Source organism: Corylus avellana, chromosome 1 (assembly GCF_965113065.1).
Source record: "Corylus avellana chromosome 1, dhCorAvel1.hap1.2, whole genome shotgun sequence".
NCBI classification, from domain to species: Eukaryota; Viridiplantae; Streptophyta; class Magnoliopsida; order Fagales; family Betulaceae; genus Corylus; species Corylus avellana.
In genome coordinates, this window is record NC_142490.1 from 2205718 (window position 1) to 2223576 (window position 17859).

Genomic DNA, 17859 nt, shown 5'->3' on the forward strand with positions numbered 1-17859 from the left:
AAAGCGAATCTGTTTTTGTTGATATAATTAATAACTAAATTAGTATTAAGAGGTGGTTGGATGTTGATTATTTTAATTTTCTTATTTGATCTGAGCCTTGTATACGTATGAAAGAATAGGAATTGATTTCTCGAGCGGTTATTTTTCTTCTATGTTGCTTTGATTTATGAAGGTAATATTAATTTATTTTGCAGAAAAAAAATTGAAAGTGAAATCACACCGACAAAAGTGGTTTTGGGCATATCCTTATAGTTTCCAATTTGCTTTCACCAAAAATTTATTTTTTGTAAAGGTTCTATTGGTAAGAAACTTTTTATCATGATTATTTAGAAATTCAGAAATCCTATGTTTTTAATCTTCATTTGAATTTCTATAATTATTCCAAACTTTCGGTTTCTTTAATTTTTTTAATTTAACTCATTTCTCTTTTTTTGAATAGAATTTTGGTATTTGATTCTATTTGATTTTTATGCTTATGTTCTGGCTGTACCCCCAGTGCTAAATTTTTTCTCTGACTTACTTTGACATTCCTCCTTTTTTTTTTTTCTTTCCTGCTTCCTACTTGAAACTTTATTTTGTTCTTCTTGGCTTATCTGTGTTTGTTTACTTCTATATTAGGATAGGGGTAATTAGAGGTTCATCTATTTGGGATAATGAACAAAAGGGTTGAGTTTTGAATTCTTGGCGTTTAAGGTTTATTTTGATTTGCAGTTTCAAAATGTGTAATTTAGAAAATAACGATTTCAAAACGTGTGATTTTAAAAATGCGATTTTCAAAAACGCAGTGAAATGTTTGATAAAATTGTGATTTGACCTTTAAATTTATAATTTAACCTTTAAAATCATATATTTCTAAAAACACATTTTGCTTGGGATTTAAAAACACATATATATTTTTTCCTGTATTTTTTAACCACAATTTTTGAAATCACACTCCCACACAATGGACAAAGATTCTCTCTATTTCAAATAAAAATTGATCAGGATTTAACGGAATACACAATGTGATATTATTTATTTTTTAAAACAAATTTGCCAACATTGATATTATTTATACTATTAAATAATATGAGATGACCTCCAATTCATAGTGCATAGTTTTCACTCGATTGAGCTACCCGTTAAAGACAAAATGAAAAGGAAGCTATTCCACTAAAATAATACACTTTGGCTTAAAATAGCACTAGGACTTTTTTTTTTTTCTTTTTTAATAAACAAATCTCTAAAAAATGAGTGGTGTTTTTTTAGCAATTAAAAAGAAGAGTCTAAAAAAATGAGGTGGTTATAGAGATTGGCCTGACGCTTAGAACTACTCTGCTCAGTGATCGACGTCATTCGCAATCTCTGTCAGTAGGCCACTGCTTGGTTTCTGAAGATGGAGCTAACCGCAGCTGCGCGTCTTGTAGAGTATTCTATCTCATCTCCGCTGCTAAAACCCAGGGTTAGGGTTTCTCAGAGACCTCTCGCTCCCACTCTCACTTCTTTTCCTAAGCGCCCAATTTTCCCACCAAATCATCGCCAGCTCCTGACAATGTCTCAGGACCCACAGACCTGTGCCGCTTCGGTCGACGAAAATGGCTCGACGATAACCGCTTCTTCGTTCGGCGCAAGTAACAACACATTTTGATCATACAAATTTGGCTTCTCTGTGTTTGTTTTTGAAACTCGGAGGTGGGTTTGAGTCCTTGTTGGTTGTTTCTCAGGGGCTCGGATTGGGGAGGTCAAGAGGGTCACGAAGGAGACCAATGTGTCGGTGAAAATAAACTTGGATGGTTCCGGGGTTGCTGAGAATAATACCGGGATTCCCTTCCTTGATCACATGTTGGATGTTAGTGATTTTGGCTTTAATTTGATTGATTTCTATATTTGTTTCTCAATCTGGGTTTAGCTGTTTTTTGTTGTATATTCCCAGTTTCAGCTTTTTATCGAAAAACACACATACACACAAAAAAAAAAAAAAAAAAGAAGCAAATTTTACTTCACAGTATATGAATTTAGGGCAAAGATTTTTTTTTTAAAATGTTGATTATGATTTCTTCTGAGTCCACTCTTAGCTCAGCTTAGCTGGTATATGCCAACTACCTGAGTTAGAAAACACACTTTTCTTGTGATTTTATTATGTGAATTTTTAGTCTGATTGCGCTGCTTGTTCATTGTATTTACTTTGTTTTATGCTAGCAACTTGCTTCGCATGGGCTGTTGGATGTGCATGTGAAGGCTACTGGGGACATCCACATTGACGATCATCACACTAACGAGGATGTTGCTCTTGCCATTGGAACGGTACTGAAAACCCTTGCATCAATTGTTTTGTTATTGCTTATAATTTGTCCGGATGGGACACTGAATTTGAGGCTGTCCATTGCTTTTTTTTTTTTTTAACCTAGCATTCAAATAAAATAGTTTTGCATTTGGTTGCATCCCAATTAGTCTACGTTTTTCCTCAAGTCATTTTACTTATTAAAAAAAAAAAGAAAAAAAAGTCATTTTACCAATTCTACTTTAGCCTCCTATCTCATTCAAATATATGCTTATGCTTACTTGAGAATGTTATATAAAACAGAATGGACCAAGTTAGGGACATCCAAAGATCATTCAACAGCTTTATTTTTGGATCCACCTTTTAATATCTCTGGGCGTGAGATGTACCAATCTAGTTTTGCTTGTTCTGCAGGCTTTTTTGCAGGCACTTGGTGATAGGAAAGGAATAAATCGGTTCGGTGACTTCTCTGCTCCTCTTGATGAAGCACTAATACATGTTGCGCTGGTAGGTTTGACGTGATCATTCCATGTAAATTAATCACATTATAAGTGTTTCAGTGTCAAAAAACTTACTGGAGTTAAGATTAACCTGTGTTTGCATTTGATTGGAAATCAATAGGGTATCACCAACTAATAGGATATCCTTTAAATAAATTTTGGCAAAAACACATTATAGCATGGCGGCTTTTGGGTCCTTAAATAACTGTCTGAAGCAATGCGTAATCGAGGACTTAGTAAACTTTGAAAGTTCTATGTTTTTCTATCATCTTTATGAATTATTAGTGTAGACAAGAAATAGAACATGAAATTGGTTAGAATATTGTCTTAGGACTCAGCTTTCTGATGGTTATTCTTGTAATAAATTAAGATTTTGGATGACAAACTAGTAAAGAAATGGAAGAAAAAAATATAACAAGTACACACAAGGACACAAATATTTATGTGGTTCGGCGTAATGGTCTACGTCCACGGGCGGAGACAAAATTCACTTACAAAATATAGAGTAAAAAAGGTGGCGAGTAATGCTCAAATCCCAAGTCCTAATGCACCCAAAGTCTCACTCGCTCACAAAGATAATTTTCTGATATCCTAAGTCTTTGACTAGACTATAACCAAGTTCTTTCTTACACACCCACAAAAACAAAAGGCAACAGCCTGTATTTATAGTGCACGTTCAACTGCTTTACCCACAAGACGATGAAACCCACAAGTAAAGAAAATGCTTTTAAATTTGTTCATGGAGTTGGCTGGGCAGCAAGTATGAAGTAAGGTGGCAAACAAACGAATTAGGATTAGGGGTTGGGTAGCAAAACAAAGGCTAAAAAAATAGGTGCAGTAATGCACCATAGTGCATTAATTACATCATGAATGTGGTTGGAATTCAAGCCCCTCGCATAACAGTTATTGTGCTTTTACGTGTGTGAGGTGAATTAATAGGAGAGCCCCAGATCCTGAAGGCTGAGGCGCATGGGACTTGAGCTATAATGCTATTTTCATATCATTATTGAACTTGTACGCCAGATTGTAGTATTAACTCAATGTTGAGTATTCAATGTCCTCTCTAACCACGTTTGCTTTTTTACATTCTTTTTATATTTGAAATAATTGCTTATTTATAGGACATTGTTGTTCAGGATTTATCTGGCCGACCACATCTAAGTTATGATCTGCAAATACCTACTCAGAGAGTTGGAACATATGATACTCAGGTAGGACTTGTCTTTGTTTCCTTCCCACATCAAGAATTTAGATGTCTCAATTTTTTGTTCTTCTCTGGAGCAGTTGAACTTCCTGCAGAGACATCAACACAATGTGACATCGTGTGTATCTGTAGAAATTTTCTGCAATTTTATGTAGTTTATCTGCTTGATTCTTTTATTTTAGTTTTCTTCTTGAACTTGTTACTTGAGGAGATAAGTCATTTGGACTGTTTTATTTGTAGTTGGTGGAGCACTTTTTCCAGTCTCTGGTGAATACTTCTGGCATGACACTTCACATTCGCCAGGTAATACTACTAGAAGGTTCTTAACTTTCTCATAGTCGATGTTAAATCATCTGACTAGTTCTTGAATGTTTTGATTCTTTGAAACAAAAACATGAAGTTTACTGAAATAAATACCATCTTTGTGCACTTTCTCCGAATTCGTAGATGTTTTTGTGCACTTTTGTCCAATTTATATATTTCTATGTTTTTATTAATTTTGCTTGCTGGAATATTTTGATTTTGGTTGAGCACCAGCTTGCTGGAAGAAATTCTCACCATATAATTGAAGCAACCTTCAAAGCTTTTGCAAGAGCTCTTCGACAAGCAACAGAATATGACCCACGTCGCCATGGGACCATTCCAAGGTTTGTTATTGTCCTGTTTAGCATGAATTCACATAGTCATTGCCAATGGTCTATGGACCAAGAAGCACCTACTCCCCCAATAAACATATGGTGGGGTTCGATTCAGCTAAGGTTTGTTATTGTCCTGTTGGCTTTTGGAGGTCACGGGTTCAATCCATCTCAGGCCCTTATAAGTTCTATTAGGTTTGATTTTTGAACTTAACTGTAATGATGATGAATAGTTCGACTTGTAGAATAGAACTACTCTTGTTTTTTGGAATTCATATTTTATTTCTTGGTGTCAGAGCTAATTTGTTGCTTTGAAATCATTTCCTTGGTTCATCGATCTTTTGCTGTTACCTCCAAATATAAGCCCCTATCAATCCTCCACATAATTCCTTCCTGAGGTGGTTTCTTTGGGAGTTTCTGACATTTTACTTCATGATATCAATGTGTAAGGAGATTTTCTGAGATTTTGTTGCAGCAACTCCAGAAAATTTTGGAACTTGAGTCATTTCTATTTTCTTATCGATCTGGTATTTCTTGTCATGTTTACTACCAAGTGTGTAGCACAGGGATGTTTGCTTTTGGCATTATGAGGATGTCTCTTATATGCTTATAAAAAAAAAACACACACACACACACACACACTCTTTAGAAACTAGTATACTTTAAGTAATGTATGGCATGTGAAACTCAATCTAAATATGCATTCCATTTGGTTCTTGCAGTTCAAAAGGAGTGCTATCACGTTCTTGATTGTTAATCATCATGCTAAAGGTCGATAATGTTAACCTCATATCCTCATTTTCCTCAAGCGTGCTACTGGGAGAATTAAGTTGATGATCCCACATGTATTGTGCTATTGATCACCAGTTGAAGCTCCGCCTTGCTGAGAAAAACAATATACAGACCTTGGTGCTACTACATGAGCGATGGGTCTCCAACACACAAGCTATCAAGGACGGATGGTTGCTTGTATGAGTTGTTGTAGACCTAATACTGAATCGATCAACAATAAATGAGTCCTCGGAGTTACATTTTGGTGCTCCTTTTGTTATCTACTTGTTGTTGAGACCTGTCAATCATTGAACATTTGAACTTGCAGATTTATCAATATACATGGCCTTGGTGCTAACATATTGTTAAATTTTGCCCTTATCTATTCTCATAGATAAAATCATTTTAGGATATTAGACAAATCTCCCATCTTGTAGTTATTATAATTTGGTGATGATTGTACAACCTTTTTGTGTTTTAGAGTTGGCGTGTAGAATAATGAGGTTACTTCTTATTCCTGTTGGTTGTCCTTCATCGACCATGGGCTCAATATATGAGCTTGACCAAAGGAGAAAGGGAGGAAAAATCTTGACCAAGATGAGGTGTGATACTGGTGGTGCCTGCTACTGCCAGGCGGCGCTAACCCCGTGAATTAGTGCCATCTGATGCACGATTGGCCAAAAATAGCTACCAAAATAGCCATCAAGCAGCACAACAAGCTCTCTTTTACGGTTAAGTTCACAATGCTATTTAACACGAGGGAAAACAAATAAAAAAAGAGTACTAATAAATAAATGCTTTATAACTCCAGAACATAGGAATATAAATAAAATTCCGCTTACCGGCAAGCAGCAAAAACGAGCTCAATCAAAGGACCAAGTAATACCAAATGGGCATATAACTTCAATTTTTTTTTTTTAATACATCTTGCATCAAAATGCTCGATTGTTACAAAAACCCTTCAGCTGCGTTGAGGTCATTTAATATCTCAGACTTAACCTCTTCCGGAAGTGGGGCAGATGGACCTGCCTTCGAGTAGAAGCTGGCCAATGATCTAATAGCTTTCTCTAACACAACATATGATTCCTACAAGTGAAGCCAGAAAATTGTAAATTCGTTTGTAATCATCCAACAAAAACATAACAAATCCCTGTGCTTTCTAAAGTTTGTCCAAAATTGAAAATACCTCTTGAACCACAGTCTGTTGCCCCCTCCAGCTGCTCAAATACTCTCTAATGGACTCCTTTGCTGCATCTGCAGTGCGTCTGAACTTAGCAATATCCTTGGGGTTTTCTTTCAAGGATTCACGCAGTGTCTTCAGAACCTCTCTCGCTGACTTCAAGTAAGCCTTCGGCAACACTTTACCGGACTTGGTCTTCTCATTAGGATCAAATAATGATTTGACGGCCCCAACAATTCCTGCATCCTCTTCCTCTTTGCCATTTGAATTTTCTTCAGCCCAAACAATCGATGGTGTTAAGCCATAGTTGAAGGTAAGTGTGGTAACCAACGAAGCACCAGTACACACTATGATATGTCGGCGACTTGATGGAGCTTCATGGGAGGATAGCACAACATGACTCCTTAAGTGCAGTTTATCTGTTGTGTCAGAGTCGAGAAAGAATGGAGGCATAATGAGGAACAAGAAGAATCATATGAAATTCTTTTTCTAAATGCTACAGGAAGACACTAAATGTAGCCATATATCAACACAATGACATTGCATGAGCTAAGAGACATGACAGGAAGAATGGCCAGTATGTAATGCAGGCCTATAGTTTCTCAGTGAAGAAATAATGGAATCTGAACTCATTTTCTTCTACAACATTTGTAATTACACCTGTGACAAACAAGGAGCAGCTATGGGTTTTGCAGCAATAATTAAACATTAGGAAGAAACATATATCTTAACACTGGAAACACATGACGAACATTTTATAAGATTGATAACAATGACATGTAATCTGGGAAAAACGACTGAGCCCACTTCATCTATGCCATTAACCACAGGAATTGAAGGAAAAGAAAAACACATAGATATCTTGTTACTCACACTCATTGTCAGGTTTCAAAAAATTCTGCATTCTCTTGGAGATTACAGTGGGGCAAGTCTTTGCAGCAAGAAAAACCTCCATCTTTGTTCATTAAAAATCAACCAAGTTGGGTGCAGCAGCAAATGGCTTCAATCATGCCACCCACTCCATGCTTACAGCAATTCCACCTTCACCAACACCTAAATACGCCATACAATCTTTCTCATCAATTTCAACTTCACTATACGATTTAGCTATTGAGTTGTACAAATCGCACAACAAAAATCAGCACCCAATTCAGCTAACATAAATGTTTTAAGAGATGAGAATTATGAAAACACAAGTATAGAGAAACAAACATATGCACAAAAACCAAGACTCTATTGCTCACCTGATATGTGTGCCTTAACAACAGAGGCTTCCCTTTACTATCTCTGCCTCGGCTTCTCTTCCGAATGGTTTCTCACTTTCTGGCGCTGAAGATTTTATCCAGAGGCACACAGGAAGTACTTGCAGAAAAAATGCTGGGGCACAATAGTCATTCGAGCCGAGAAACCTCTAAAAGTTTTTCTAGTCCTCTAAAGTGTGATATGTATTTTAAAATACCTATTAAATTTAAGATAATTATTTTTTAATTTTGATACATTCGTCATTTTAAATATAATATATATTTTTTTTCATATATTGAGTAAACTTCAAATCCGTATAAAACGAGTAATTCTATAAGTTCATCTTATATCACTTTTATGTCCTTTTAAAAATGATGTGACTCTTAAAATTACCATTTGATTTGTGATTGATCAATATTGAATTTTGATCTAATGATAATTTTAAAAGCCATCTCATTTTTTGAGTAACACAACCAGCGACTATACCTAACTACAAATCCATTGTGCGGGAGTGTGATTTCAAAAAATTGTAGTTTAAAAACATAGAAAAAAAAATATATATGCATTTTTAAACCTCAAGCAAAATGTGTTTTAAAAAATGTATGATTTTAAAGGCTACTAAACGATAAATTTAAAGGTCAAATCGCAATTTTATCAAACACTTTACTGCAATTTTAAAATTACATTTTCAAAATCACACATTTTAAAATCATTATTTTCTAAATCACACATTTTGAAACTGCAAATCAAAATGAACCTTAATCGCGAAGAATTCAGAACTCAACCCTTTTGTTCATTATCCCAAATAGATGAACCTCTAATTATCCCTATCCTAATATAGAAGTAAACAAACACACAAAAGCCAAGAATAAAAAAAAAAAGTTTCAAGTAGAAGCAGGAAAAAAAAAAAAAAATGTCAACGTGAGCAAGGGAAAAAATTTTGCACCAGGAGTATGCCCATAGAATCTTTCCCAAAACCGCTCGTTCCTACAAAAAATAAAGGGGAGCTTTTATTTTAGACCCCTAAATTACTAAGCGATTTGAAAAGTCCTTAACTTTAAAACCTCTAAAAATAAATTGTGTTATTAACACGCGAAAAGATATATATATATAACACATAGGTCTCATATATTTTTTTAATAATTTAAATAATGCATGTTCTTTTTAAAAGTTGGTTAGTAGAAAATTTGTGTCATTTAACTTTCGATAAAGTTTTCTTTCAACTTAGTCTATAAAATTGATATGTGTCATTTTTTTAGTAACATGTGAGATGCACATGAGTTTTTAGTAAAATTTATTCAAACTTTGTTCTTATTATTAAAAAAATACGTATGTTTAAGGAATATATATATATATATATATATATTTTTTATAAATTAAGTTAAAGAAAATTTCCCCACTCGAGAAAAACTTTGTCCTTTTTAACTTTTGTCATCTTAATATTTATTGTATATGTCGTATTAATTTAAAGATAATAATTAATATTTAAAATATTTTTACATAATGAAATGCGTTAATTAACATTTAAATTATACGGGGTACCGATTGGCGATTCTTTTCTTTTTGCAGATGCCTTATTTAATCCTCGCGCGCTTTATAACGCAACCTCGTTTGCTTTCTCAGTATGTGAACTCCGAGCCAACTCCGCGCCCTGAAAAACTAAACTAGCCGTATACTGTACATACCTGCAAGTTTCAGTGCTTGCAAAGCAATCCTCCCTCTAGAGAGAGGTATGGAAGATTCGAGTAATTGTTCATCGCTTTCAGACCAACGGCACGACGCCGTTTCATCAACGCAACAACAACGCAAGGATTCGCACAAGCGGGACCATCCAAAACGGCCAGCGACCAAGCTCTCACCGGGCCAGGCGGCCTTCCGATTCCTCATACACGTGTCGTCCACACGCCGCCTCCTCGGCAACAACGGCGCCGGCGTGTCGCGCATCCGGCGAGAGACCGGCTCCAGAATTCACTGCGAGGCGGCGGCGCCCGGATCCGATCACCGGATCGTCCTCATCGTCGGATCCGGGTTGAGAGCCGAGCGCAAGCTGTCAAACGCTCAGGAGGCGATGCTTAGGGTTTTCGAGAGGGTTTGGGAATCGGCGGTGGCGGAGAATGAGATTGAGGTGTGGTGGAAAATGGTGGCGCACAGGTCTCAGATTGGTCCGGTGGTGGGGAAAGGAGGTAAGAACATCAAAAGAGTGAGAAGCGAGAGCGGCGCTCAGGTCAGGATCTTTCCGGCGCCGGATTGGACGGTCAATGACTACGAGTTCATTCAGGTGAGGGTGAGAGAAAGAGAGTGAGTTCTTCTGGCCATGAGGTTCAGGCGCAATCTGTTTGCTTCTCGAGAAAGAAAACGAGAGAAACGAAAGCAGGAGTGCGAGAGGAAAGCGAATTACTTTTAGCATTTCTTTTCTTTTGATTTTACGTTTCGCTTTTGTTAGAGCACCAAAGGGAGCTTTTGTTCCCTATGTTGATCTGTCGCTGTTCCCATGAAGATTTTACTTGAGTCATAAATATCGTCTATAGACTATAGCTATATCAATCTCTGTAATTAGTTACTTTATGCTGGAGTTTTATTAATCTCTATTACTTATATATTTCTGTGGAAAATTTTACTCGAAAGTAAAAGTATAGTCTGATTAGTATCACAATATGGCCAATCTACTAAACATAGGAAAATTTTGCTGTGTGTCGGCAGATTACTGGTGTTGCTTCGGCTGTAAAAAAAGCACTGATTGATGTTTCTAACTGTCTCCAAGACTGTCCACCGTTAGACAAATGCTTAACCTGGTTGACCAGAACTCTTGAAGGCTCTTCCGAGGGCTCTTCCCACGTAGCCTCCCCTGATCCACATGCAGAGCTTTCCCCACCTTTTAGTTCGCCTGGAAACTCAGGAATTAGCGCTTTGAATGGCAATAGGTCGATTCGAGCTGACAATGGAGGAGATTCCAGCCAAGACAAAAAGGGTAGACAACAAGAAGAAGTTGTGTTCAGAATGCTGTGTACTAATCATGCAGCTAGTTGGGTGATTGGCAAAAAAGGGGCCATAGTCAGAGCTCTGGAGAATGAATCTGGTGCTTCTATAATGTTTGCAGCTTCTTTAACCGAGTCCAGGGAGCGTGTGGCCACTGTCTCTGCGCGGGAGGTTTGTCATGCTGCCATAATTCCTGGAAGCTCTACCATTAATTCTCATGCTAGTGGAGTATTTTTTGTATAAATGTGCTATTATTGATCTGAGGTTGACTTAATCTCTTATAGGACCTTGAATCAGCCTGCTCTCCTGCACAAAACGCGGTAGTTCTTCTATTTGCAAGAATTATTGGGGGTGTTGCTGAGAGGGGAGGCTTGAGTGAGGGTAGGCGTGTAATGGCTAAGCTTCTAGTTGCATCGGACTTGGTTGGTTGTTTGGGTAGCAATGACGATGAGATACTTTCAGAAATGAGAGAAGTCACTGGTGCTGACATATGGGCATTGGAAAGGGAGCAGACTCTGAATTGTGCTTCAGTTAATGATGTAGTAGTACAGGTGAGATTACCTCCCATATTTATCTAAAGTCAACTGTGATATATGAAGGATCTTATGGTATTAATCAGCACAATTGAACAAGAGCTTTTTGTGAGATTTTGATATTGATAATTGCCTTGTGTGTTGTGAAAAGTTTCTTTATTTTCAGTGTTTACGAAGTGTGTTTTCTAGTAAACCATATATTGTCCATTCAGGAATTTTCTTATGTTATCCAGTTAGTTTGAGATATTACAGTCCATTGAAACATCATGATATCTTTTTCTTTTTAAAATTCTAGGATAACTCAGCTAGATTTTTGTGCATGTGATCTGGATGTTTATTCTAGCCAAATAAGACAAAAAAAAAAAAAAAAAAAAAAAAAGAAAGAAAGAAAGAAAAAGAAAAGAAGAAGAAGAAGAAGAAAGATTTATACGTTTACTGTTGGGGAATCCCAACAGTAAAATTTAGATGGCTAATTGTTATAAAGAATGGAAGGTTATATCTTGTGATGTTGGGTGATTGCCTAACTGGTAGGCAGCCTATTTAGGCATTTTGGGAGACCTATGAATCCTTGTTTATAACTTCAACTGGTAAGAAACTTTTGATGCCACCTACTAGCGAAGATTTATACTGAAATGGGAATGTGTAATTTGTGCAGATTACAGGAGAGTATAAAAGTGTACAGCATGCTCTGTTTCAAGTCACGGGTTGTCTGAGGGATGGTCAAGTGAGAGCAAAGAAGCCTCACGTAAGAGTGACTGAGGATCCTCTGAGAAATGATCTTGTTCCCCACAACATAGGTGGTCTCTCTTCAGCACTGAGGTTGCAGCAGGTGGAAATCCATCCCCACCCCCCCTGTTTGCAGTTGTTTTTGGTTTCTCCAGATTCTTCAAAAGTATATAGTTCACTCCACGGGTCTCACTTTAAAAGAGAATTCTTTCTTTGCAAAAGCGACCGATCAACATAGGAAAAATAAGCAGATTAGGCAGCTAATAGCAAAAGTAAAGGAAGATGAATTGATTCAGGTGAGACAGAGATTGTTTTGATCATGGGATTCAGGCCCCATGTTTGGTTCTCTAGAAAGAAAATGAGAGAAATGAAAGCAAAGTGCAACAAAAATACTTTTGGAATTTCCTTCTTTTCCTATTTTTTGCTTAGAGCACCAAAAGGAGGCCAGAGCTATTAATCTGCTTTTCTTAGTGCCCAATCTGCTTATTTCCGATGCTGATCTATTGCTTTTTTAGCAAGTATTTTCTTTGAGAAAAATATTCCAGGACATAAATATCGTCTTTAATGGTATAGTGATCTATATGATTACTTCATATTGAAGCTTTAATGGCAATTTTTGACGAATATTTGATTAGAGACTTTTTTTTTGGCCATATTTGCTACATTTTTTCTTAAGAAAATTTAACCTGAACATAAAGTAGAATCTTGGTTCACAGCAAAGCTAGTCTGGTAGACATATCTAAGCAGAGAAAAATTTTGCTCCCTTTTTCCCATCTGAGAATTTGTTTACACTGTGAGGGGGCAGATTACCGATGGCCCTTTGGCTTCCAAGAAAGAACAGGATGTTTCTACTTATCTCCAAGATTGTCTATCAGTAGGCAAAGCCCCAACCCCTTTTACCAGACCTCTTGGAAGCTCTTCCTATGGAGCCTCTCCTGATCCACATGCAGAGCTTTTCTCACATCTTAGTTCGCCATTACTACCTTTGCCTGGAAATTCGGGAAATAGTTCTTCAAATGCCAATACGTTGTCATCACTGATACATGCTAATGGAGTAGTTTCGGGCCAAGACAAAAAGGGTACACGACAAGAAGTTGTGTTCAGAATGCTGTGTTCTGGTCATGCGGCTGGGTCTGTGATTGGCAAAAAAGGGACCATTGTCAGAGCGCTGCAGAATGAAGCTGGTGCTTCTATATCATTTTCATCTCCATTAACTGAGTCCCATGAACGGGTCGTCACCATCTCTGCATGGGAGGTTCGTCATGCTATTGTAATTCTTAGAAGCTCTACCATTAATTCTCACGCTAGTGGAGTAGTTTCTGTAGAAATATTCTACATTTTTGTTAAAAAAAATTTAATTTCTTTCTGGATCCTAAACACATGAACACACTCACAGTCCTATATATCATCTTTATCATTGATCTGGGGTTGACTTGATATCTTGTAGAACCTTGAATCAGCGTACTCTCCTGCACAAAATGCTGTAGTTCTTGTCTTCCGTAGAATTATCGAGGGTGTCATTGGAAGGGGACATCTATCAGGCTTGAGTGAGGGTAGACCTGTAACAGCCAAGCTTCTAGTTTCATCAGACTTGGTTGGTTGTTTGAGTGGCAATGACGGTAAGGAACTTTCAGGAATGAGAGAAGTCACTGGTGCTGACATACTGATATTGGAAGAAGACCAGATTTTAGATTGTGCTTCAGTGAATGATGTAGTAGTACAGGTGCGATTACCTTTCATATTTATCTAAGTTTAAGTATGATTTTTGAAGGATCTTACAGATCAACACAACTGAACTAGAATATGTTGCGAGATTTTAATTTTGATGATCACCTTATGTTGTGAAAGTGTCTTTTATTTTTGGTGTTTATGAAGTGTCTTTTTCTAGTAAAACATACATTTTCCGTATCAGTACTTATTTAGGTTATCTGGTTAATTTGAGATATTATAATTCTTAGATACATGATAATTCCTTTTTCTTTTCAAAATTTTAGGATAGCCCTGCTAGAGTTTTGTACATGTGATTTGTATGCTTAATTCCAGCTAAATAAGGAAAGAAAAAGAGAGATTTATTGTTCATTGTAGGAGAGTCCCATGTGTTTATGTATACATGCATGCGTAATACCGTTCAGGTCCTAATTGCTTTAAATTTTCTTGTGATTGCATTTTGGCAAGTTGTCATCTACCAACAAAACTTGGACAGCTAATTGTTATAAAGAATGAAATGTTATATCTTGTGATGTTGGGCAATTGCCCAATGTAGACGGCCTTTCAGGCATTTATGGAGAGCTATGAGTCCGTGTTTTTAACTCGAATTGCTAGTCATAATTTATACTGAGAGAATAACATGTAACTTGTGCAGATTTCAGGAGAGTATAAAAGTGTACAGGAAGCTTTGTTTCTTGTCACTGGTAGTTTGAGGGATAAATTTTTGCCCAGTGAGGTGTTCAAAGAAGCGAGAGCAAAGTCCCACTGTGTAAGAGTGAATGAGGACCCTCTGAGAAACAACCCTGTTCCCCACAACATAGGTTCTTCACCACCGAGGTTCCAGGTGCGCACCCCCCCCCAACCCATCTTCCCCTTCTCATCGTTTTGCAGTTGTCTCCAGATTCTTGAAAAATATGTGGTTCACTGTAAGGGCTCAGAGTTTAGAGGTGGCTATAATTGCAGACTGGGAGAAGAGGACAAACCACGGCGATTTCAGATCATGAAAGGGGCTTGACAACCTTTGGTGGGGATTATGAGCTTGGGAGGTCAGTATTGTGCAACTACGGAAGCTGTCCTGTTCTTTTCTTTCTTGTCTTTTTTTTTTCTTCATATATACAAGTGAACCAAGGGAGGAATGAGATTGCTCTGCATGCTATTTGAAGTTTGATATTTGCATAGTTCTAGGCAGCTGGATAGGGACTACTATGGGTAGGGCCTGAGTAGAAGTTCATATACTTCTATAATTTAGGTATCACCGCTTTAGTGTTTATTAACTACCTTATGCAAAGGGTGACGGTTCAAGATGATTACGTAATATTACATAATTTTTAATATCTATATAAAAGAATAGAAAATGGAAAAAGAGGAAGAAAATTGGCATCTTAGTACTTGTTTGGAAAAAAAGGGCATTGATGGCTTCAGTAATTTATATTATTTTGTTGATTATGGTGATACTTTTATACTGAGAACCAACTTGTACTTCTATCCCTTAGCAAAATGTAATGGGTTGATCCAAACTCCTTTGGATGCTTAAACTCAGCTTCTTAGATGCTAATCTATTTCATTTTACTAAAAATATAACAGTGATGTTGGGGCCATCAATAAAATTAATCGCCTTTGATAGAAAATCAAAAGATTTAACATTCTTTAAGACCTATTTAGCTGCAAATATCTACCCTTCAACCTTTCCAAACATATATGATATATATGGGTTTATATTATATATATCACATTTTCTTTTTTGTGCAGTGGAAACAAACTTGCTACAGTGACAAATACAACGGTGGAGATTCGGATTTCTGAACATGTTTTTGGCTCTGTCTACGGTGAAGATGGGACCAATTTGGAGAGCATAATACAGGTAACTAACTATACAAAAGACAAAAAGAATTATTGTTGTGGACTCTGTTGTATTCATCTTTTACGCATTATTTCCGTGAATAGCTTGAGGCAGTCAATTGGTGCCTGGAAAACTTGCTTTTTCTCTTGTCAAAAGCTATACATAAAATATCACAAATTAAAGTATGAAGGAAAGTTGAAATTATGATAAGTTGCTTATCTGGAACATTTAAATAAGGTTTACTTTCTGTTGTTTGTTTTAAATTTGGATGTCAATTCCCGTATAACCTGAATGATTTGTTTTTAATACTGGGTAGTTTTGTGTTGTTTTTTTTTAGTGTTATTATAAACACGGTAACAATCACTTCAGTATGGGGCGCCCATTGATCTATGGGCATGACTAAACCATTTTAGCTTGCGTCCTCTCATCCTGTTCTCAATTAATGGTGCTTTTAACTTCCGATTAATGCAGTGATTATTGATTAAATTATGTGATTTTAACTTGTACTATAAATTAAGAAAATAAATTGAAAAAGAAATCTGAGATTAGGCTCCATGATAATGTTTCAAGATCAGTGGAAGAACATTTCAAAGATATAAACATAGCAGCACTTTGATATGAAGACAAGTTGCAGATACTCTCTGATGCAACTTTCTGTTTCAAATAGGCCGCCTCTTCTTCGGTGGTGGTACTGTAAATAAGCCACTAGGACCCAAAAGGGGAAGAGAAAAATTTGAGTCCATATACATCCATACATAAACACGCTTATATGCATCCACACATAAACATATAAACATTTTCATACAAACTGTGCTAACCCTTGCAGTCAGTTAAATCTTTTACCTCTTCATTTGGTAAAATCTGAATCAGATTTCAGGTGCAAAAGTCACAGTGCATGATCCTCGTCCTGGTGAAAGAGAAGGGAGGGTCGTTATTTCAGGGACACCTGATAAAACCCTTGCAGCTCAGAGCTTGCTTCAAGCCTTCATCCAATCTGCAGGGAAAGCACCATATCATTAGTCTCATCTCATTTAATCATCAAGTGATTGACTGACAGCTAGGTTTTGTTGCTCACTTTAGTTGTCCTTTAGGAGTAGCTGGTCCCCGCGCATTTCTCATACTTCTATGCAGATTCTACTCGAAAGCTCTTAAGGAAGAGAATCTGAGCAAAGAAGGAAAGTAAGGGCGTCATTCAGTCACCACCTACCACAAATCAACTGAGAAAGAAAACTTCAGCCAAGAATTTTGTCGATCACCTATTGAGCTTGCGGAGAAAGGATTATCTCTTCCTTTTACGATGGTGACTTCCATGTTAATAATACTCACAGTTAATACTCACGATGTAACTACGGGTTTATGTCTCCAAATTTTCTTGTATAAATACCCTATCATCTAATTGATCAATCATCAAGAAAATATACAGTTTGTATAAAGTTTTTCTTTCTTTGTATACCTTCTTCATTTTGTATCTCTGATTTTTAACCTGCTTTAGATACAAACTCTGAAGGTCCCCTTCTCTGTTTTAAGAGTATTTTGTTCAACCTCTTGCAGACAGAGCTTCTCTGTTCTCTTTAATTGGGACTCTGTTGTTCCGAAGTTAGTAGAATCACGATGTTCTCATTGGTCCGAGAACGTCGTCGATATTGAAACCCATATTCAATTTGGGTGCTTTCCTTCGTGGTAATTTTTGCTTACCCAGTGTCAGTGGTGTTTATTTTTCACCACCATGTGCAGATTTCCTTATGTTGCTGTGAGTGTCGTATCGTGCTGCTCCGCTTTCTCACGTTTGGGGTGGTTTGGCCACCCCATTTGGCCGAAGAAGGTGGCTGAGCCACCTCTATTCCATTTTTAATAATAATTTTATTGGAAAGATAATTGGAAAGAACATACCATAGTGAGTTTTGACTTCTCATAACATTTTTATACTACAGAGTTTATTGGAAAGATAATTGTTACACAAACTCTCATTAAGGGTGCGGTGCGTTTGGAATTACGATTTTGCAAAAAAAAATTGCATTTTTATAAAATATTGCAAAACGTAAAGCGTTTCACATTGTGATTTAAAAAGTACTTAATTTAAAATAGAGAAAAAAAAAATACAATTTTTATAAGTAGGTTGGGGGTTGTTTATGTTTGAAAAAAACGCAAATTTAAACAAAAACTACGATTTCACATAACAAATATTTGATAACAAAGTAATTTTTAACATGTTTTATCAAATACTTTTACAATTTTTAAAATCGCACTTATTAAAACTACAATTCTAAAGGAACCCTAAATTTTGA

At 36.6% G+C, this 17859-nt stretch overlaps 3 protein-coding genes across 6 annotated transcripts; 2 read left to right on the forward strand and 1 right to left on the reverse strand.

Moving 5' to 3' along the window:
* Positions 1 to 1273: 1273 nt before the first annotated feature.
* LOC132172799 (imidazoleglycerol-phosphate dehydratase, chloroplastic) lies at positions 1274 to 5652 on the forward strand. Its single transcript, XM_059584371.2, has 8 exons — positions 1274 to 1610; positions 1704 to 1828; positions 2179 to 2283; positions 2675 to 2767; positions 3897 to 3971; positions 4205 to 4267; positions 4502 to 4611; positions 5322 to 5652. Exons 1-8 carry the CDS (start codon positions 1376 to 1378, stop codon positions 5347 to 5349), a joined length of 834 nt encoding a protein of 277 aa, XP_059440354.1. The 5' UTR covers positions 1274 to 1375; the 3' UTR covers positions 5350 to 5652.
* Positions 5653 to 6135: 483 nt separating this feature from the next.
* Positions 6136 to 7930, reverse strand: LOC132171755 (photosystem II D1 precursor processing protein PSB27-H2, chloroplastic). Of its 2 annotated transcripts, none has more exons than XM_059583150.2 (4): positions 7795 to 7930; positions 7424 to 7591; positions 6557 to 6969; positions 6136 to 6456 (listed from the first exon to the last, which is right to left on the reverse strand). In XM_059583150.2, the coding sequence occupies exons 2-4, from the start codon at positions 7503 to 7505 to the stop codon at positions 6319 to 6321; spliced, it is 633 nt and encodes a 210-aa protein (XP_059439133.1). In that variant the 5' UTR covers positions 7506 to 7591; positions 7795 to 7930; the 3' UTR covers positions 6136 to 6318. The 2 variants fall into 2 exon arrangements, with proteins under 2 accessions (XP_059439133.1, XP_059439132.1); XM_059583149.2 differs by having other exon boundaries at positions 7424 to 7603.
* Positions 7931 to 9381: 1451 nt separating this feature from the next.
* LOC132171056 (RNA-binding KH domain-containing protein RCF3) lies at positions 9382 to 17026 on the forward strand. Of its 3 annotated transcripts, none has more exons than XM_059582265.1 (10): positions 9385 to 10070; positions 10493 to 10939; positions 11053 to 11319; positions 11957 to 12130; positions 12833 to 13297; positions 13475 to 13750; positions 14390 to 14578; positions 14698 to 14780; positions 15484 to 15595; positions 16445 to 17026. In XM_059582265.1, the coding sequence occupies exons 1-10, from the start codon at positions 9525 to 9527 to the stop codon at positions 16592 to 16594; spliced, it is 2709 nt and encodes a 902-aa protein (XP_059438248.1). In that variant the 5' UTR covers positions 9385 to 9524; the 3' UTR covers positions 16595 to 17026. The 3 variants fall into 3 exon arrangements, with proteins under 3 accessions (XP_059438249.1, XP_059438248.1, XP_059438245.1); XM_059582262.1 differs by having other exon boundaries at positions 16452 to 17026; XM_059582266.1 differs by lacking the exon at positions 16445 to 17026 and having other exon boundaries at positions 9382 to 10070; positions 14673 to 14780.
* Positions 17027 to 17859: the final 833 nt, after the last annotated feature.

Bases quoted from the DNA above. Each gene is read 5' to 3' on its own strand.
- LOC132172799 (XM_059584371.2), top strand. From the start codon at position 1,376: ATGGAGCTAACCGCAGCTGCGCGTCTTGTAGAGTATTCTATCTCATCT. The intron at 1,829-2,178 runs GTTAGTGATTTT...GTTTTATGCTAG, and splicing joins TCCTTGATCACATGTTGGAT to CAACTTGCTTCGCATGGGCT. The intron at 2,284-2,674 runs GTACTGAAAACC...CTTGTTCTGCAG, and splicing joins TTGCTCTTGCCATTGGAACG to GCTTTTTTGCAGGCACTTGG.
- LOC132171056 (XM_059582262.1), top strand. From the start codon at position 9,525: ATGGAAGATTCGAGTAATTGTTCATCGCTTTCAGACCAACGGCACGAC. The intron at 10,071-10,492 runs GTGAGGGTGAGA...GTGTGTCGGCAG, and splicing joins ATGACTACGAGTTCATTCAG to ATTACTGGTGTTGCTTCGGC. The intron at 14,781-15,483 runs GTCAGTATTGTG...TTTTTTGTGCAG, and splicing joins GGGGATTATGAGCTTGGGAG to TGGAAACAAACTTGCTACAG.
- LOC132171755 (XM_059583150.2), bottom strand. From the start codon at position 7,505: ATGGAGGTTTTTCTTGCTGCAAAGACTTGCCCCACTGTAATCTCCAAG. The intron at 6,970-7,423 runs GTGAGTAACAAG...CTGACACAACAG, and splicing joins TTTGAAACCTGACAATGAGT to ATAAACTGCACTTAAGGAGT. The intron at 6,457-6,556 runs GTATTTTCAATT...CTTCACTTGTAG, and splicing joins AACAGACTGTGGTTCAAGAG to GAATCATATGTTGTGTTAGA.